The 22713-nt window shown below is 44.5% G+C and overlaps 1 protein-coding gene across 1 annotated transcript in view; it reads right to left on the minus strand.

Moving 5' to 3' along the window:
* Positions 1-8062, minus strand: part of LOC139385398 (glutamate receptor 4-like) — a 240726-nt gene extending 232664 nt beyond the window's left edge. Inside the window, exons 1-2 of the mRNA XM_071130462.1 lie at positions 7832-8062; positions 4427-4585 (exon numbers count right to left, since the gene is read on the minus strand). Of these exons, the coding sequence (XP_070986563.1) occupies positions 4427-4585; positions 7832-7919 (247 nt within the window). The 5' untranslated portion in view covers positions 7920-8062. The remainder of the gene's footprint in view (positions 1-4426; positions 4586-7831) is intronic.
* Positions 8063-22713: the final 14651 nt, after the last annotated feature.

Consider the following 22713-nt stretch of genomic DNA (forward strand, 5'->3'; position numbering starts at 1 on the left):
CCAGCCCAGGACAGCACACACACCACAGCCAAGCCAAGGCCCTACCCAGGACAACACACACACACCACAGCCAAGCCCAGCCCAGGACAGCACACACACCACAGCCAAGCCAATGCCCAGCCCAGGACAACACACACACCACAGACAAGCCAAGGCCCAGCCTAGGACAACATACACACCACAGCCAAGCCCAGCCCAGCCCAGGACAGCACACACACCACAGCCAAGCCAATGCCCAGCCCAGGACAACACACACACCACAGCCAAGCCAATGCCCAGCCCAGGACAACACACACACCACAGTCAAGCCAAGGCCCAGCCCAGCCCAGGACAACACACACACCACAGACAAGCCAAGGCCCCAGCCCAGGACAACACACACACCACAGCCAAGCCAATGCCCAGCCCAGGACAACACACACACCACAGCCAAGCCAATGCCCAGCCCAGCCCAGGACAACACACACACCACAGCCAAGCCAAGGCCCAGCCCAGGACAACACACACACCACAGCCAAGCCAATGCCCAGCCCAGCCCAGCCCAGGACAACACACACACCACAGCCAAGCCAAGGCCCAGCCCAGCCCAGGACAACACACACACCACAGCCAAACCAAGGCCCAGCCCAGGACAACACACACACCACAGCCAAGCCAATGCCCAGCCCAGCCCAGGACAACACACACACCACAGCCAAGCCAAGGCCCAGCCCAGCCCAGGACAACACACACACCACAGCCAAACCAAGGCCCAGCCCAGCCCAGGACAACACACACACCACAGACAAGCCAAGGCCCAGCCCAGGACAACACACACACCACAGCCAAGCCAATGCCCAGCCCAGGACAACACATAGTATGACAGCCGGTCTGTAACATTGTTGTCACTATACCAGCATTTTTACTTCAATGCCGATACCAGGTTTGGTAGCACGCTCCTCGAAACCATGACGATAGAAAAACGATATCAAACTAGACTGATCTTTTGACTTCAGTTTCATTGCATTTGACATGTTTGATGTCAATATTTCAGAGACAGCCACGTTTCTTCTTTTTAACCAATTTTTTAAACAGTTCTTACCAATCTAACAACAAAACAACATAATGGTCATCATTTATTTGAATTTTTAATCTCTATTGATAAAGTGGGTAAATTAAGATGCAGCCTAGGTCCATTCACAGTACATGCATATTCAATATGAGTGTGTGAATGCATTGAGTTGTAGTTTTGGGCTGATTTCATGGGACTACAGCTGACAAATTTGTTTCCTTTCCATTTGGGACATTTGCATAGAAGAAGCAATCTCATCTTTTATAAGACCTCTTTAAGACATAATGACGTCATTCACACACCGGGAGAGAGACAGGAGAGACGTGACTGACTCAATGCTAGATAGAATGTGGAGCACCAAGCCTTATTAGATTTGCTAAACTGCTTTAAACCATTTTTTTCTACTGATGTCTGGAGATCACAGTGTGGAAATGACTTAATGCTCTCTCATGGTTCTAATCGTTCCGTTGAAGTCATCACTCTAAGGAATCAGTTCAGTGGAAGTATTTTGCACTCAGATTGTGACCCTTCTGGTCACTTTCCTTGTCCTGTTATCAACTACAACAACATCCTCATTATTACTACCAACATTTATGGGTTCAAATCCAAACTTGAAAATGATGACTTACTTGAATCTTTGGAAACGCATGTTTTCCATTGGCTAACCAAGTTCCCTAATGTTTTACTTGAAGGGGATTTTAATATTGCTCTGAATAATTGTATTGATAGATGGCCTCTGAGACAGAGAACTTCTTTGAATACAAAGGCAGTTTATAGAAAGGTTTGATATTACAGATATTTGGAGACTAAAGTTTCCTTTTTTGGAGAGTACATTTTGGGGATTTCCCTACTTTGAATAATATTTTTTATGACAAATTGTGCTAAAAATCATCTTATCCCACATGACATCTTCTTCTGTTTTGGTCGCTTTGATTTGATATTGCTTTGTAACTATAACATTGATAAGATTCTTACCAAATGACTTGCTTTTCATAGACAAGTGTTCGTACCATGGTCATTAATAAATATAGGTATTTCATTTGGAACAAATAGGATATTTTGCATAGGAACAATTATTAGTTTTTTTAAAGAATGGGTTTGATAATCACATCCTACTGGTGAGTAAACGTTTTAATGCACACGGGTTGTTACTCAAGAAATTTTGATCTCTTTACAATATCCCCGTTACACCAAGAGAGTTGGCCATAGTATTTGATGCTTTTCCATCTTGGACTCTCATGCTGTTTAGAGGTGTAACCAGACCACACCTTCTTGAGATACCCTTGTTTAGTCCAGTTGACTCTTCAGTAGTAAACATGTGTTTACAAAGATAGGTCTATACCTGCTTGTTAACACGGTGAAAGGTCTCTTTCAGAGTTATCCAGAAGTATTAACCTGTGAATCATTACCTGAAGAAACTCAAAAAAGACATTCATATTAATTGTACTTTTTTGTGTGTTCAGCATCCAGAAACAGTTTAGCATTTATTTTGACATTGTCTACTTGTAAAGATATATTTTTAGATTTATAATTGATTATATTCCTGATGATTTTTGTTTATTATGGGATAATGTGCTGCTGAGATTCTTTAAACTGCAATAAGAATAAAGAAAAACAATATAACCTCTGAAATGTAATTGCAAAATGTAATATAAATACATGTAAAATCCCTAATAATTAACCACTCTTCCTGGTTCAGCAGTTCGAGCAGTACATTAAGATCATTCTACATTCTTCAAATAAGAAAACTATAAAAACAGTCAATGCGTGTCTTTTAAGGTCTGTTTTATAATCTGTACATTGTTTTTAGCATATAGCATATAGCATATAGCATATAGCATATATAGTGGATTCAGAAAGTATTCAGACCCCTTTACTTTTTCCACATTTTGTCACTTTACAGCCTTACATGTTGTTCTTGTTTGTTTGTATACTTCCTGTATGTATACTGGTGTTTTGTGCAATAAAAATAAAATGATATAGTTTGGTGAGCAATTTGTTTGGAACAAAAAAGGACTAGGGTAGTAAATTGGTGTTAGCTTCAGATGTAGGCTAGCAAGGACAGTTAGCCAACAAAGCCGGAAGCTACCGGTACCTTCTTGCATTGAAAGTGTTGTAGCCTGTAATGGACATTGTTCTGCGTACAGTAATTAACAGTTGCAACATTTCAGACACGGTGTACTTGCGCTATAAGGGGACATCAGCTGCACTGATGGACAGACTTCATCCTGTCTCAATCAGTAGATGACGCAAGGCACATTTGAAAAAATTACCGAAGGTAACAAAAATTCTAGTAATGAAGCGTTTTTCATGATCTCGTATTGAAAAAGTACCGAAGTTTCGGTTTACTGTGCAACACTAGTCTGTAACTATCCAACTTTCACACAGTCTAAGAGAGAGAGAGAGAGAGAGAGAGAGAGAGAGAGAGAGAGAGAGAGAGAGAGAGAGAGAGAGAGAGAGACAGACAGACAGACAGACAGACAGACAGACAGACAGACAGACAGACAGACAGACAGACAGACAGACAGACAGACAGACAGACATACAGACAGAACTGTGGCGGCACGGTGGTCTAAGCAGCGTGCTCCATCTCTGAGCATCACCAGGTTGTGCCCAGTGCTGGACAATATTTAGGTTTTTGTTTTGTGAGCGCAGAGGAAGGCATATATCCACGTTCTCAGGACCTTTTCAAACGTCTAAAATTGAATTGAAGTCTATTTCCAGTGGTCAGGCTGGCCCAGTCACAACCTTCTACAGTCAGAGGGAAGTCACCAACAGTTCTTCATATAGAAATAACAAAGCTGCCCTCAGCAGTAGCAGTAGCAGCTAGCGAGAGAGGGTAGTTGAGGATGATTTTGACATATTTGGTCTCGATAAGTCAACAGCTTCATCCTTACTCAAAGCACAACAAACACACTTAATTTCCTTCTCCTATTGCTTTTTTCGATAATCTATTCCAAGCCAGTAAATGCTATTGTCTTCCATTTCCCGCTCTTACTCTTGCTTCAATTTGCCAAATTAACCACAGAGCTTTAGTCCTTGGGCCAAATTCAACATGATGGAAATTAGCCTGGCTTAACCGTAGAAAACATTTTTATTGGGCCTCTATATGACACACAACTCTGGGGATGATTTAAAGAAGGTTGAGATAGAGATTATCTCATAAGAAAGACAAGGAAGTCCACATGGAACAATAGAACTGAATAGTTCCATTCAGTTCCATTTACCAAGAGGAGATCCTTGGAGACTCCATTATGTTCCCAGTGCAGATGTACTTCCTGAGGGATCTAGACGTTGATGACATCACATAGACCTCCCTCATCTCACACACACACACACACACACACACACAAACTCTTATCTGGGTGTACTCACAGGCATTTGTGACGGCGAAGCTGTTAGCTGTCTCAATGTTGTCGACATGGGGTACAAGGTTGAATGGAGCCTCCGTGGCATTGGGGCTGGTGTTGTGCAGGAAGATAGCCAGTCGAAATGCTGTGTACTCCTGATCTGTGTTCCTGATAAATAGACCACCTATAGATGAGGAGAAAGACAGTTGGTTTTGAACTGTGCTTCATTGGCACAGGGTTTCCCAAACTCGGTCCTGGGGCCCCCGCTGGGTGCACATTTTGGTTTTTGACATAGCACTACACAGCTGATTCAAATAGCCAACTCATCATCAAGCTTTCTAGTGCTAGGGCAAGAACAAAGACGTGCACCCGTGGGGGATTCTGAAAAATAGGGGGATAGAGGGGGAGAGAGAGAGACATAGGGAGAGAGTAGGACAGAGGAGAGAGAGGGGTAGCGAGAAAGTGTGAGATTAAGACAGAGAGAGAGACAGAGAAAGATGACAGAGAGACATCAAAAAGACCAGAGTATGACAGAGGGTAAGGGGAGGAAGGTTAAGGTGACAGATGAAGAGAGGAAGAGTGGCGTGAGGGTGAGAGATAGAGGGAGAGGAAGGGTAAGGTGACAGATGAAGAGAGGGAGAGTGGCGTGAGGGTGAGATATAGAGGGAGAGGAAGGATAAGGTGACAGATGAAGAGAGGAAGAGTGGCGTGAGGGTGAGAGATAGAGGAGAAGAAGGGTAAGGTGACAGATGAAGAGTGGCGTGAGGGTGAGAGATAGAGGAGAGGAAGGATAAGGTGACAGATGAAGAGAGGAAGAGTGGCGTGAGGGTGAGAGATAGAGGAGAAGGAGGGTAAGGTGACAGATGAAGAGTGGCGTGAGGGTGAGAGATAGAGGGAGAGGAAGGGTAAAGTGAAATGACAGATGGAGAGAGGAAGAGTGGCTGGGAGGGAAAGCGATAGAGGAAGGGTAAGATGATGAAGAGCCTCTCGAATGGCGCAGTGGTCTAAGGCACTGCATCACATTGCTAGAGGCGTCACTACAGATCCGGGTTCAATCATGGGCTGTGTTGCAGCCAGCCTTACCCGGGAGACTCATGAGGCAGTACACAATTGGTCCAGCATCGTCAGGGCTAAGGGAGGGTTTTGCCGGCTGGGATGTCCTTGTCCCATCGCGTTCTAGCGACTCCCTGTGGCGGCCGGGAACATGCATGCTGACTTCGGTCGCCAGGTGTACGTATTTCCTCCTACACATTGGTGCGGCTGGCTTCTGGGTAAAGTGATCAGTGTGTCAAGAAGCAATGTGGCTTTTCGGGGTCGTGTTTCAGAGGACGCATGCCTCTCAACCTTCTTCTCCCCTGAGTCCCTACGGGAGTTGCAGCAATAGCTGCTATTTGGATATCACGAAAAAGGGCTAAACATTTTATAATAATATAAAAAGAGGGAGAGGAAGGGTAAAATGACAGATGAAGAGAGGGAACGTGGCTAGGAGGGTGAGAGAGAGAGGGAGAGGAAGGATTAAGTGACAGATGAAGAGACGTGTGGAGAGTGAGAGAGGGAGAGGGAGAGGAAGGCTAAGATGAGAGATGGAGACAGGGAATGGAAGGCTAACGTGACAGATGAATAGAGGGAAAGTTTTGGGGAGTGTGAGAGAGAGAGGGAGAGGAAGGGTAAAGTGACAGATGTCAGGGAGGGTGAGAGAGGGGAAATGATGACAGGGGAGGAGTGAGGAATGGAGAAGGCAGCTCAAGGCAGCAGAGCAACCACCTCCAAATGTCATTCACAAACATCACGAACATCACCTCAAATGTCATGTGATTCACAAACATCCCAAACATCACCTCAAATGGCATGTCATTCACAAACATCCCAAAAATCACCTCAAATGGCATGTGATTCACAAACATCACCACAAATGACTTGTCATTCACAAACATTCCAAAAATCACCTCACATGACATGTCATTCACAAACATACAACAGTTGTGCAATAGAAGCATTAACGGCAGTGACTACAGTAACTCAAATCAAATCAAAGTTTATTTGTCACGTGCTCTCAATACAACCTTACAGTGAAATGCTTACTTACAGGCTCTAACCAAAAGTGCAAAAAAAGTTATTAGGTGAACAATAGGTAAGTAAAGAAATAAAACAACAGTAAAAAGACATATACAGTAGAGAGGCTATATACAGTAGCGAGGCTACATACAGACACCGGTTAGTCAGGCTGATTGAGGTAGTATGTACATGTAGATATGGTTAAAGTGACTATGCATATATGATGAACAGAGAGAAGCAGTAGCGTAAAAGAGGGGTTGGTGGGACACACACGCCCGGTTAGCCACTGTGCGGGAGCACTGGTTGGTCGGCCCATATGCGGTACATTAACTACAGTACGGAATCTATTTCCAAGGCATTGTAGCATTGCATGCTATTTTTATATTCTCCAAGGGATTGGTTTTCCTCTGCCTTAAGTTCCACTTCTGTGTATTGAAGCGATATGCAAATACTTGCTCAAGTGAACAGGCGGATAGGGTTTGAGGGGTGTGGAGGTGTGTGTGTGTGTGTGTGTGTGTGTGTGTGTGTGTGTGTGTGTGTGTGTGTGTGTGTGTGTGTGTGTGTGTGTGTGTGTGTGTGTGTGTATCCAGCAGACCATATTCGCGTATTAACTTTATCGGCAGCTCAGTGAAAGGAACGAGACAGAGAGACCAGAGTCTCATTACAGTTCCTCTCCTCCTGCACCTCACAAGGAGTGATGCGGAGCATACATTAACACACACCTCCAGAACAGAGCACTGTGTGTGTGTGTGTGTCTGTGTGCGTGTCTGTGTGTGTGCATGTGTGTAGGACTGTTATAGGATGGGGTATACAACTAACTCAGGGCAGTGGATCATGTTTAATAGAAACTCTGATCCGGGTCTAGTCCCGGCTGAACGATTCGGGCTCGGATCGATAGCCAGGGTTATCCTGCTATGTATGGCACGGGAAGATGATGCAGTAGCGATCTGACTCAGAACAGCACCATAAGGAACAAAGCGCCCTAAAACAATAATGAGCGCAGGATGCCCCTTTGAAAATTACAAATAACGCGGAAGAGGGGAAGAGAGAGAGAGAGAGAGAGAGAGAGAGAGAGAGAGAGAGAGAGAGAGAGAGAGAGAGGGAGAGGGAGAAAGAGAGAGAGGTGGGGAGAGAGAACCGTTTAACCTCCATCTCCGACAGCAGGAAAACAATTACCACAATTATGAATAATCACCAGAGACACATCAGCCAAACAGAAAGCGTTTTCCCTCTGTAGGTTACTTAGGTTATCAGAAATAATGGCAATGTAAATCCTCTTTAATAAATAAACATGATTGGGAATGAAAACAATTTAAGACTCATTAAAACCCCGGCTATAAGAAGTGTCTATTTTTAAAGGTCTTAGCCTACTCACCTATTTGAACACTGCTGGGGAAAGCCCCAGTCGCTAGCCCCCAAAGGGCGGAAAACACCCCGACAAAGTGCGGGTAAATAATCCTCATTTTCCGTCCCTTAAAAACTGTGGAGAGACATGGAGGAGGAGGAAACAAGGCGAGAGAGAAGGTGGGAAAAGAGAAAAATAAGCCCGAGTTTTAGCAATCCATAGTGGTTTTGTTCCCCCGCAGTGTCCGCTACCGCTTGAGAAAGCTCTGTCCGGCTCGGTAAACACTAAACTGAGCACATGCAAGATGGGTGGAAGAGAGCGCGAGAAGGAAAAGACAGAGAGAACAACTCGCCAGTGGTGAGGAGCGTCTACAGCCTGCACGGAAGGATTGGACATGCGCGCCCTCTCCCTCTCCCTCTCCCTCTCCCTCTCCCTCTCCCTCTCTCTCTCTCTCTCTCTCTCTCTCTCTCTCTCTCTCTCTCTCTCTCTCTCTCTCTCACACACACACACACACACACACACACCCTCTCGCCGTCCACCCCTCCTTCAATCTATCTCTTCCAACCCTGTCTTCTTTAACTAGCCATTGCGGTAAATAAAACAGCTCTTTTGATAAGGATTAGTCTCGTTCAGAGAGCGGAAAGGGGATCATCCTTCGCCGAGTTTCATTAACGGCGCTGCTGCGGGGCTGTGGCAATTGTGAAGACGATTCAGGTGCTTTTATAGGCTCGTGTCCCTTCACCGGTGACAGAGGCAATTCTTTTAAACACTATTTTGGGGTTTCTATAGTTTGATAAGTACGCCTAAACACGTAGACTAACGCATAGGCTACCCCCTACGTGAGTTGTGTACGGAATTTGATTCCACCCCAAAGCGCTCGCTGTCTCTCCTTCTCTCTCTCTCCCACTGTAAATGCGTGTTATTTGCACGTACCAATGGGCTCAAACCCTAACCCCCGCCCTGCGCAGTTTTTCCTATCCATCTCCTCACACCCATTAGAGTGCACGGCTAAACAAGCCCCCTGCCTCGCAGAGCCGCGAATGTAGATGAAGGAGCGGGAGTCCGGATTCTCTGAATGAGCGGGAGTCCGGAGTCTCTGAATGAGCGGGAGTTGAGAGAGAGAATTAATCGAATAAAACGCGTGTTTTCTTTTCTGGCATCAACTGTGTCTGGCTCCTCATTCATAATCGTCAGCGCCGCCGGTAAACCGACAGACTGACATACGGGTTGGGATCACGGAGAGAAACGGCTATTTGTCACGGAGTTGACGGAAATAATCTGTCTCCGGTCCCTCAATGACCATAGCCTCCTATCGGTGTGGGCGCTGGCCTTCATTCAACCCAGAGCGTAGCTAAAGGAATTCCAGAGTGAATAGTCTAATAATTGTTTAACTTCACACACAGCATTAGCCTGCCGCTGTCCATGGTGCTGAAACCACACTGAGAACCAGGGAAGACTGTAGACTATCTAGGCTACTGGATACTTACTATTTTTGTTTGAAACGTTTTGAACTATACAACTTTAGCACGGCATTCAGCTCATTCAGTTTAGTTTGTACCAGAGGTCCACACAAATGTGTGAGCCAAGAGTGTTGGCCACAGTGGGCAAAAAGAGCAGTGGCTTTCTATTCCAACCAAGCACATCCGAGTGTGTTTGGCTACACCAGAACACTTGTCATTAAGCCTGTGAAGCTGATAGGCGAATGTATATGTATATGCCTGGTGTGCAATCGGTAACTTTGTATAGCTATAGCCTACCATATTTGGTGGGTATGAATGCATTGAAAAGGCTTTCTGCTCAGTATAGACTCAGTGATTGGTTGAAATCAATGAACCATTGTTCTCCCTCAGCACCCCTCTCAGCATGAGATAGACGACTCACCTCCACTGTCACCCTGGACGGCTGAGTCACGCACACACACACATACACACATCCACACACACACACCCCTAGGGAGGCAGGTAGCCTAGCACTTAAAGTAACCGATAGGTAGCTGATTTGAATCCCTGAGCCGATAGGATCAAAATCTGTCCATGTTCCCTAGAGCAAGGGACTTAACCCTAATTGTACCAGGGTCACCGTTGATAATGGCAGGCCCTGGCTGTGACCCCACTCTGTGAGTGTGTCTCAGGGAGAGTTAGGATATGCAACAAAAACACCTTTCTGATTCACACATGCTTATTAATACATACTCGTACAAGTGTGGAATAGGACAAATATAAGCACCAACATTATTAAACACACACACCTCTGCAGGATATAACTCACCCCAGCTGTGTGGTGCAAACTGACAATTAAATGGCCTGTGACATCATTTGTCTCCTTGAGCAGCCTGCTGTGAATCAGGATCACAGACTTCATCCTACATCACCCTCAGACACCTCATCCTATGCTTCATCATTCTACATCACCTTAAGACCTTGACTTATTCCACATTTTGTTGTGTTGCAGCCTGAATTCCCAATGGATGATGTTTTTTTCACCCATCTACACACAATACCCCATAATGACAAAGTGAAAACGTTTTTAGATGTTTTAGCAAATTTATTGAAAACAAATTACAGAAATGTCAAATTTACTATTGAGACTCAAGATGAGACAGTGAGACAGGTTTTATCTTGGACACATGAAATGTGGACGGATACGGAGGGTTCTGGGCAACAGAAGACGAAAAGCAGAAGGACCAAGGATGTTAACGATGGAGAAAGGCAGATGGAACGGGGGGAAAGTTTGTGGGACTCCACCCAGAGCGGCAGATCCTGAGTAGACAGCCATACACCCTGCCGGAGACAATAGCAGGGAGCCGGGGTTCGGTGGTGGTCTGCTTGTTGACAATACCTGCAGCTGGTCTTAAGAAGAGCAGACCGGGATCCCATCCAGGTACGCCGACAGCCGAGAAACAACATCTAGGCTGAGGGTATGTTGAACTCTTCCTCTTGCTCAGGGAAGAGCAGGGACTGATAACCCATGGAGCACCCGAAGGGTGAGAGACCAATGGCTTAGCAGGGAAGGGTTTCCGGGCGTACTCCACCCACACAAGTTGCTGGCTCCAGGTTGTGGGGTTGGCCGAGACGAGGCACCGAAGAGTTGTCTCCAGGTCCTGATTGGCACGTTCTGACTGACAATTAGATTGAGGATGAAACCCGGAGGACATGCTGGCCGATGACCCAATGAAGGTGCAGAAAGCCTTCCAGAATTGGGGCGAGAACTGAGGACCACGATGGGAGACTATGTTGACCGGAAGTCGATGGATTTGTGAGATGTGATGTACCATGAGTTGGGCAGTCTCCTTGGCTGAGGCTAATCTAGGAAGGGGGATGAAATGAGCAGCTTTGGGAAATCTATCCACAACCGTAAGGATGGTGGTGTTGCCATCAGACAGAGGGAGGAGACCAGTGACAAAGTCCAGGAATATATTGGAGCAGGGGCGATGAGGAAAAGGGAGTGGTTGAAGGAGGCCAGCCAGAGCTTGCCGCAGAGTCTAATTCTGAGCACACACTGTGCAAGACGCGACAAATGCAGAGATGTCAGAAACCATAGTGGGCCACCAAAAACGCTGTCAGTAGGAAGGCCAAGTTCTGACAGAAGCCGGAATGGCAGGTTAGATTAGAGGAATGAGCCTATTCCAGGACCGGGGACCGAGCAGAATCTGGGATGAACAACTGGTTAGCCGGGTCACCCCAACAGGTTCCGGCTGGGAACGCTGTGCCTTGCGGACCAGGCCCTCAATACCCAGACAAGTGTCGCTGCTAGACAGGATGTAGGGAGGATGGTCTCAGGGTCAGACGGTGTAGCTGCAGAGCTATGCAAGCGATAGAGGGCGTCAGGCTTCACATTCTTGGACCCAGGGTGGTAGGATATTGTGAAATGTAAATGAGTGAACAACAGAGCCCAGCGAGCCTGCCTCGAGTTGAGACACTTGGCGGTGCGGAGATATTCCAGATTATTATAGTCGATCCACACTAGGAATGGATGTTCCCCCCATTCTAGCCAGTGTCTCCATTTCCCCAGCACAATCTTGACTGCAAGAAGTTCCTGGTTACCAACGTCATAGCTTTTCTCAGCGGGATTAAAACGATGGGAAAGGAGAGCACAGGAATGTAGCTTTTTGTCCTGGGCAGAACGCTGGGACAGGACGGCCCCCACTCCAATGGATTGAGATGTGAACTGTAGTGAACTGATGCTTGAGATCCGAAAACACCCAGTCAGCAGCTGGGGACTGCATGAACAGAACCTTGGGTGCTGTGAGTGCAGAGAGGGGGGAAGCCAGGGTGCTGTAGCCCGGGACGAAGGGCGGGAGAACATAAGAAATACCAGGAAGCGTTGCAGCTGCAGTCTGGATGTAGGTCGGGGCCAATCCACCACTGCTCTCACCTTATCCGGATCCATCTGAATCTTCCCAGCAGCTATGACGTATCCCAAAAAGGAGATAGTGGAGCGATGAAATTCACACTTTTCAGCCTTGACAAACAACTGGTTCTCCAGGGGGTCTCCCATCTCCCATTACTCATACTCCTCTCTATGCTATCTTGCCTTGTCTTGATCACACTGAGGGAAAGGTTGTTGTCCTGGCACCACACTGCTACAGTTGAAGTCGGAAGTTTACAAACACCTTAGCCAAATACATTTATACTCAGTTTTTCACAATTGCTGACATTTAAACATGTAATCCTAGTAAAACTTCCCTTTCTTAGGTCAGTTAGGAACACCACTTTATTTTAAGAACGTGAAATGTCAGAATAATAGTAGAGAGAATTATTTATTTCATCTTTTATTTCTTTCATCACATTATTTGGTAGCATTGCCTTTAAATTGTTTAACTTGGGTCAAACGTTTTGGGTAGCCTTCCACAAGCTTTCCACAATAAGTTGGGTGAATTTTGGCCCATTCCTCCTGACAGAGCTGGTGTAACTGAGTCAGGTTTGTAGACCTCCTTGATTGTACATACTTTTTCAGTTCTGCCCACAAATGTTCCATGGGATTGAGGTCAGGGCTTTGTGATGGCCATTCCAATACCTTTACTTTGTTGTCCTTAAGCCATTTTGCCACAACTTTGGAAGTATGCTTGGGGTCATTGTCCATTCGGAAGACTCATTTGCAACCAAGCTTTAACTTCCTGACTGATGTCTTGAGATGTTGCTTCAATATATCCACATAGTTTCCCTCCCTCATGATGCCATCTATTTTATGAAATGCACCAGTCCCTCCTACAACAAGCACCCCCACAACATGATGCTGCCACCCGCGTGCTTCATGGTGTTCATGGTGTTCTTCAGCTTGCAAGCATCCCCTTTTTTCCTCCAAACATAACGTCATTATGAACAAACAGTTACATTTTTGTTTCAACAAACCAGAGGACATTTCTCCAAAAAATACAATCTTTGTCACCATGTGCAGTTGCAAACCGTAGTCTGGCTTTTATATGGCTGTTTTGGAGCAGTGGCTTCTTCCTTGCTGAGCGGCCTTTCAGGTTATGTCGATATAGGACTAATTTTACTGTGGATATAGATACTTTTGTACCCGTTTCCTCTAGCATCTTCACAAGGTCCTTTGCTGTTGTTCTGGGATTGATTTGCACTTCTCGCACCAAAGTATGTTCATCTTTGCAAGACAAGTCTCCTTCCTAAGCGGTATGACGGCTGCGTGTTCCCATGGTGTTTATACTTGCACACTATTGTTTGTACAGATGAACGTGGTACCTTCAGTCTTTTGGAAATTGCTCCCAAAGATGAACCAGACTTGTAGAGGTCTACAATATATTTCTGAGGTCTTGGCTGATTTCTTTAGATTTTCCCATGATGTCAAGCAAAGAGGCACTGAGTTTGAAGGTAGGCCATGAAATACATCCACAGGTACACCTCCAATTGACACAAATTATGTCAATTAGTTTATCAGAAACTTCTAAAGCCATTACTTTATTTTCAGGAATTTTCCAAGCTTTTTAAAGGCACAGTCAATTTAGTGTATGTAAACTTCTGACCCACTGGAATTGTGATAGATTATTTCACTTACAATTCATTGTGTCTGTAAACAATTGTTGGAAAAATTACTTGTGTCATGCACAAAGTAGATGTCCTAACTGACTTGCCAAACTATAGTTTTTTAACAAGATATTTGTGGATTGGTAGAAAAATGAGTTTGAATGACTCCAACCTAATTGTATGACTTCAACTGTAGGTCTCTGACCTTCTCCTAATAGGTTGTCTCATTGTTGTTGGTGATTAGGCCTACTACTGTTGTGCTGTCAGCAAACTTAATGGTGATCTTGGAGTCGTGGTTGGTCATGCAGTCATGGGTGAACAGGGAGTACAGGGGGGGACTATGGACGCACCCCTGAGAGGTCCCAGCATTGAGGATCAGCGTGGCAAATGTGTTGTTGCCTACCCTGACTACCTGGGACGGCCCGTCAGGAAGTCCAGGATCAAGTTTCAGAGGGAGGTGTTTAGTCCCAGGGTCCTTAGCTTAGTGATGAGAATTGTTGGTACTATGTTGAATGCTGAGTTTTAGTCAATGAACAGCATTCTCACAAAGCTGTTCCTTTTATCCAGATGGGAAAGGGTAGTGTGGGGTGCGATTGCGACAATGTCATCTGTGGATCTGTTGGGGCAGAATGTGAATTGGAGTGGGTCTAGTGTTTTCACCATGATGGTGTTGATGTGAGCCATGACCAGCCTTTCAAATACTTAATGGCTACCGACGTGAGTGCTACGCAGCGGTAATCATTTAGGCAAGTTACCATCGCTTTCTTGGGCACAGGGACTATTGTGGTCTGTTTGAAACATGTAGGTATTACATACTCGATTAGGGAGAAGATGAAAATGTCAGTGAAGACACTTGCCAGTTTGTCCGTGCATGCTTTGAGTACACGTCCTGGTAATCTATCTGACGTCGCGGCTTTGTGAAGGTTGACCCGTTTCACGGTCCTGCTCACATCGGCAATGGAGAGCGTGATCACAGAGTCATCCTGAACAGCTGGTGCTCTCATGCATGCTTCAGTGTTGTTTGTCTCAAAGCAAGCATAAAATGCATTTAGCTCGTCTGGTAGGCTCACGTCACTGAGCAACTCGCTGCTGGGTTTCCGTTTGTAGTCCATAATAGTTTTCAAGCCCTGCCACATCGGACGAGCATCAGAGGCGGTGTAGTAGCATTCAATCTTAGTCCAAGCTCTGTTGATCATTGCTTGACAGCAATTTTCAAGACTTGGCATAGATTTTCAATCCCATTTAAGTCAAAACTGTAACTAAGGCATCTTGGTAAGCAATTGCAGTGTATATTTTGCCTTGTGTTTTCGGTTATTGTCCTGCTGAAAGGTGAATTTGTCTCCCAGTCTGTTGGAAAGTAGACTGAACCAGGTTTTCCTCTTGGATTTTGCCTGTGCTCTATTAGCTCTATTCCGTTTCTTTTAATCATAAAAAATGTCCCAGTCCTTGCCGATGACAAGCATACCCATACCATGATTCAGCCACCACAAAGCTTGAAAATATGAAGAGTGGTACTCAGTGATGTATTGTTTTTGAATTTGTCCCAAACATAACGCTTTGTATTCAGGACATAAAATACATTTTTGCTGTTTTACTTTAGTGCCTTATTGCAAACAGGATGCATGTTTTGAAAAAGTATTCTTTTGTACAAGCTTCCTTCTTTTCACTCTGTCATTTAGGTTATTATTGTGGAGTGACAATTTTTGTTGAATCCATACTCAGTTTTCTCCTATCACAGCCATTAAGTTCTGTAACTGTTTTAAAGTCACCATTAGCCTAATGGTGAAATATCTGAGCGGTTTCTCCGGCAACTGAGTTAGGAAGGACGCCTGTATCTTTGTAGTGATTGCATGTATTGATGCACCATCCAAAGTGTAATTAATAACTTCACCATACTCTAAGGGATATTCAATGTCTGCTTTTTAAATGTTTACCAATCGGTGCCCTTATGTGTGAGGCATTGGAAAACCTCCCTGATCTTTGTGGTTGAATCTTTGTTTGAAATTCACGGCTCGACTGAGGGACCTTACAGATATTTGCATATGTGGGGTACAGAGATGAGGTAGTCATTCTAAAATCATGCTAAACACTATACTTCGACATTATGGGGTAATATGTGGGGTACAGAGATGAGGTAGTCATTCTAAAATCATGCCAAACACTCTACTTCGACATTATGGGGTAATATGTGGGGTACAGAGATGAGGTAGTCATTCTGAAATCATGCCAAACACTCTACTTCGACATTATGGGGTAATATGTGGGATACAGAGATGAGGTAGTCATTCTGAAATCATGCCAAATACTCTACTTCGACATTATGGGGTAATATGTGGGGTACAGAGATGAGGTAGTCATTCTAAAATCATGCCAAACACTACTTCGACATTATGGGGTAATATGTGGGGTACAGAGATGAGGTAGTCATTCTGAAATCATGCCAAACACTCTACTTCGACATTATGGGGTAATATGTGGGGTACAGAGATGAGGTAGTCATTCTAAAATCATGCCAAACACTACTTCGACATTATGGGGTAATATGTGGGGTACAGAGATGAGGTAGTCATTCTAAAATCATGCCAAACACTCTACTTCGGCATTATGGGGTAATATGTGGGGTACAGAGATGAGGTAGTCATTCTTAAATCATGCCAAACACTACTTCGACATTATGGGGTAATATGTGGGGTACAGAGATGAGGTAGTCATTCTAAAATCATGCCAAACACTCTACTTCGACATTATGGGGTAATATGTGGAGTACAGAGATGAGGTAGTCATTCTAAAATCATGCCAAACACTCTACTTCGACATTATGGGGTAATATGTGGGGTACAGAGATGAGGTAGTCATTCTGAAATCGTGCCAAACACTACTTTGACATTATGGGGTAATATGTGGGGTACAGAGATGAGGTAGTCATTCTAAAATCATGCCAAACACTACTTCGACATTATGGGGTAATATGTGGGGTACAGAGATGAGGTAGTCATTCTAAAATCATGCCAAACACTCTACTTCGACATTATGGGGTAATATGTGGGGTACAGAGATGAGGTAGTCATTCTGAAATCATGCCAAACACTCTACTTCGACATTATGGGGTAATATGTGTCGGCCAGTGACACAAAATCTGAATTGAATCCATTGAAATTTCAGTCTTTAACACAAGAAAATGTGGAAAAAGTGAAGGTGTGGGAATATTTTATGAATAGTGTATTCTATTTTAAAATATGTGTTCCATTTTATCTGATTCAGTTCAGTATTGATGTCATGCTCTTTAAACTGCACTGTTGAGGAAGAGCTTACAATTTAGCATTTCAATCCATAGCTTACACCTGCTGCATCATGTGCACCTGACAAATACAATTTGTTTTGATTTCCATTTCATTCCATGGAAGACAGGCATTGCAATATATTGGGTGATACTGTTGCTGCACTTGTACTCTGCTCCCCGCTCCAACGAGTAAACACTCAATCCCTGTAATCCCTCTCATCTGTAAAACTACCACAGAATCTGACCCCTCAGAAATCTGAGACAATGGGAAAGACCCCTGGGCAAAGAGCAGGCAGAGTACCCTGCTCATATCTGTATGTAGCAGCTCTATCTGTCTCCCCTGTCATTGTGTAGAAAGCTGAGTCAATACTTAATGCCTCACATCGCTGTAGCACTAATGGACGAGGTGCTAACGAACCCGTCAAACCATTCTCTCCAAAGTGTGACATCTTGTAGCAATTACTATAGGCCTATCTCTAACATACACACATGACATGCACAGTTGCAAACAAACACAATAGTGGCCCACTGTGGAAGTGTCAAAATACCCATATAACCTAGCAGTCAAACAGGGAAATGGTTCTAATCATTTTTCCACCATTCATTTTTTCCATAAAGAATTTTAGAAACACTTAAAATAAAGGTTGTGTTTAGACTTCCATTAATATATTAGTCTCAACTTACTCTCAGATTCTAAAATGCTAATTAGCATCAAAGTAGACATCATGCAAGACTACAAATTCTGGCAGGCTCCTGCACTTTATCTCTAGCTGACACCTTTGCTAAGAGGTATTGTGTCAATTTAAAACTTGCACAAGAAAGTTCAAAGAATTTTCAATTTAAAGAAGTTTAGCAAATTCATGCATTACCACATTTAGCAAACGTTAGAGAGTTAATCCAGAGATTCTTATCTTTGTCTCGATTCTGCAGACTCGAGTAGATCATCATGGCATTTGTAGTTCTTTATCATTAGCAGCTAATTAGTGTTTAATTTTTTGGGGTGCAAACATAGCTGAATACAGTGGCTTTCAAAAGTATTCACCCCTTTGGCATCCTAATTTGGTGCCTTACAACCTGGAACTAAAAATGATTCGGGGGAGGGTTCTATCATTTGATTTACACAACATGCCTACCACTTTGAAGATCCAAAATATTTTTTATTGTGAAAAAAACTGAAAACTTGAGCGTGCTCATAACTATTCACCCCCCAAAAGTCAATACTTAATAGAGCCACCTTTTGCAGCAATTACAGCTGCAAGTCTCTTGGGGTTTGTCTCTATAAGCTTGACACATCTAGCCACTGGGATTTTTGCCCATTCTTCAAGGCAAAACTGCTCCAGTTCTTTCAAGTTGGATGGGTTCTGCTGGTGTACAGAAATCATTAAGTCATACCATAGATTCTCAATTGGATTGAGGTCTGGGCTTTGACTAGGCCATTCCAATACATTTAAATGTTTCCCCTTAAACCACTCAAGTGTTGCTTTAGCAGTATGCTTAGGGTCATTGTCCTGCTGGAAGGTGAACCTCCGTCCCAGGTTCATGTCTCTGGAAGACTGAAACAGGTTTCCCTCAAGAATTTCCCTGCATTTAGCACCACCCAGTTTCCCAGTGCCTGTCGATGAAAAACATCCCCACAGAATGATGCTGCCACCACCATGCTTCACTGGATGAGGTTCTCGGGTGATGAGAGGTGTTGGGTTTGCGCCAGACATAGCGTTTTCCTTGATGTCCAAAAAGCTCAATTTTAGTCTCATCTGACCAGAGTACCTTCTTCGATATGTTTGGGGAGTCTCCCACATTTCTTTTGGCGAACACCAAACATGTTTGCTTATTTCTTTTTTTTAAGCAATGGCTTTTTTTTCTGGCCACTCTTCTGTAAAGCCCAGCTCTGTGGCGTGTACAGCTTAAAGTGGTCCTATGGACAGATACTCCAATCTCCGCTGTGGAGCTTTGCAGCTCCTTCAGGGTTATCTTTGGTCTCTTTGTTGCCTCTCTGATTAATGCCCTCCTTGCCTGCTCCGTGAGATTTGGTGGGCTGCCCTCTCTTGGCAGGTTTGTTGTGATGCCATGTTCTTTCAATTTTTTAAATAATGGATTTAATGGTGCTCTGTGGGATGTTCAAAGTATCTGATATTTGTTTATAACCCAACCCTGATCTGTACTTCTCCACAACTTTGTCTCTGACTTGTTTGGAGAGCTCCTTGGTCTTCATAGTTCCGCTTGCTTGGTTGTGCCCCTTGCTTAGTGGTGTTGCAGACTCTGGGGCCTTTCAGAACAGGTGTATATATACTGAGATCATGTGACAGATCATGTGACACTTAGATTGAACACAGGTAAACGTTATTTTACTAATTATGTGAGTTCTAAAGGTAATTGGTTGTACCAGATCTTATTTTGGGGCTTCATAGCAAAGGGGATGAATACATGCGCACGCACAACTTTTCCGTTTTTAATTTGTTTATAATGTTTTGAAACAAGTAATTTTTTAATTTTACTTCACCAATTTGGACTATTTTGTGTATGTCCAGTACATGAAATCCAAATTAAAATCCATTGAAATTACAGGTTGTAATGCAACAATACAGGAAAAACTCCAAGGGGTGTGAATACTTTCACAAGGCACTATAATGATAAAAGTAATCTTGTCCTAGAAAGATTTAAACTGCTATCAAAACGTCACAACAGAGTATGCCTACACGAAACACAGCCCTCATTTTAAGTGTTTCTAAAGTCCCATATGGGATAAATGAATGGTGGAAAAACGATTGGAACCATTTCTTTGTTTGACCGCCAGGCCTTATGGGTATTATGACTCATACTGTCGCACTCTAAAGCACACACACACACACACACACAGTATTAGTCAAGACGAATATTGAGATATTCGCCCAACAATGACATGAAAAGGAGGCTGTCAGAGCTGCAATGTGTAACCCTCCATCCCCACTGCCACCCTCCACCCCCATTCCCACCGCCTCCAAAATCTCACACAGACAACCACAGCCCAGACACAGACAACCACAGCCCAGACACAGACAACCACAGCCCAGACACAGACATCCACAGCCCAGACACACAAACAACCACAGCCCAGACACACAGACAACCACACAGCCCAGACACATAAACAACCACAGCCCAAACACAGACAACCACAGCCGAGACACACAGACAACCACAGCCCAGACACACAGACAACCAGAGCCCAGACACAGACAACCACAGCCCAGACACACAGACAACCCACCGCTCTGACTTGCTGGCCTTTATGAATGGTGCTGTGCTTGAGACAGCGGATACACTCACCATGTTGGATTGTAACGGGTAAATGCAGCAGGTCTTACTCCTCCGTCCCTGTTGACCCATTCATCGCCTGAGGTCGTCTCGTAGGAAAGTGCTCCGGACCGAATCGTTGGCTTTGACAACTCTATACGTTGAAGGATATCTCTCTCTCTTTATCTCTCTCTCTCTCTCTCTCTCTCTCTCTCTCTCTCTCTCTCTCTCTCTCTCTCTCTCTCTCTCTCTGTATGCATCTGTATTGACATGTTCTCTTGCCATTTCTTCATTGGAAAGACACAAGAAGAGCATGATAAAATACCAATCAATTTACACAGTGAACAAATAAGGTGTGGTCAGGGACAGTGGTCATACTCTGTCCTATAGCCTACTATATTAGATTAATGAAGTCAATAGCTGATGAACTTTTATGGGATCTCCTTCTTCAAGTTGCCGATTATACAGAGACCTCTGGTCTTTCTCAACATAGCTCCATTTAGGAACTCCGTTTGACCTAGTCCGTTTAATAGTGCATGCAAGACTCTGTGTTCCAAGATGAGGTCTAAACTACTGGCGTGGTTACAGAACGTGTAAACTACTGTCGTGGTTACAGAACGTGTAAACTACTGCCGTGGTTACAGAACGTCTAAACTACTGGCGTGGTTACAGAACGTGTAAACTACTGGCGTAGTTACAGAACGTGTAAACTACTGGCGTGGTTACAGAACGTGTAAACTACTGGCGTGGTTACAGAACGTGTAAACTACTGGCGTGGTTACAGAACGTGTAAACTACTGGCGTGGTTACAGAACGTGTAAACTACTGGCGTGGTTACAGAACGTGTAAACTACTGGCGAGGTTACAGAACGTGTAAACTACTGGCGTGGTTACAGAACGTGTAAACTACTGGCGTGGTTACAGAACGTGTAAACTACTGGCGTGGTTACAGAACGTGTAAACTACTGGCGTGGTTACAGAACGTGTAAACTACTGGCGTGGTTACAGAACGTGTAAACTACTGCCGTGGTTACAGAACGTGTAAACTACTGGCGTGGTTACAGAACGTGTAAGCTACTGGCGTGGTTACAGAACGTGTAAACTACTGGCGTGGTTACAGAACGTGTAAACTACTGGCGTGGTTACAGAACGTGTAAACTACTGCCGTGGTTACAGAACGTGTAAACTACTGCCGTGGTTACAGAACGTCTAAACTACTGCCGCGCTTACAGATTGTGTAAACTACTGGCGTGGTTACAGAACGTGTAAACTACTGCCGTGGTTACAGAACGTCTAAACTACTGGCGTGGTTACAGAACGTGTAAACTACTGGCGTGGTTACAGAACGTGTAAACTACTGCCGTGGTTACAGAACGTGTAAACTACTGCCGTGGTTACAGAACGTGTAAACTACTGGCGTGGTTACAGAACGTGTAAACTACTGGCGTGGTAACAGAACGAGTTAACTACTGCCGTGGTTACAGAACGTCTAAACTACTGCCGTGGTTACAGATTGTGTAAACTACTGGCGTGGTTACAGAACGTGTAAACTACTGGCGTGGTTACAGAACGTGTAAACTACTGGCATGGTTACAGAACGTGCAAACTACTGGCGTGGTTATAGAACGTGTAAACTACTGGCGTGGTTACAGAACGTCTAAACTACTGGCGTGGTTACAGAACATCTAAACTACTGGCGTGGTTACAGAACGTGTAAACTACTGGCGTGGTTACAGAACGTGTAAACTACTGGCGTGGTTACAGAACGTGTAAACTACTGGCGTGGTTACAGAACGCGTAAACTACTGGCGTGGTTACAGAACGTGTAAACTACTGCCGTGGTTACAGAACGTGTAAACTACTGGCGTGGTTACAGAACGTGTAAACTACTGGCGTGGTTACAGAACGTGTAAACTACTGGCGTGGTTACAGAACGTGTAAACTACTGGCGTGGTTACAGAACGTGTAAACTACTGGCGTGGTTACAGAACGTGTAAACTACTGGCGTGGTTACAGAACGTGTAAACTACTGGCGTGGTTACAGAACGTGTAAACTACTGGCGTGGTTACAGAACGTGTAAACTACTGGCGTGGTTAAAGAACGTGTAAACTACTGGCGAGGTTACAGAACGTGTAAACTACTGGCGTGGTTACAGAACGTGTAAACTACTGGCGTGGTTACAGAACGTGTAAACTACTGGCGTGGTTACAGAACGTGTAAACTACTGGCGTGGTTACAGAACGTGTAAACTACTGGCGTGGTTACAGAACGTGTAAACTACTGCCGTGGTTACAGAACGTGTAAACTACTGGCGTGGTTACAGAACGTGTAAACTACTGGCGTGGTTACAGAACGTGTAAACTACTGGCGTGGTTAC

This window comes from Oncorhynchus clarkii, chromosome 27 (assembly GCF_045791955.1).
Source record: "Oncorhynchus clarkii lewisi isolate Uvic-CL-2024 chromosome 27, UVic_Ocla_1.0, whole genome shotgun sequence".
Taxonomy (NCBI): domain Eukaryota; kingdom Metazoa; phylum Chordata; class Actinopteri; order Salmoniformes; family Salmonidae; genus Oncorhynchus; species Oncorhynchus clarkii.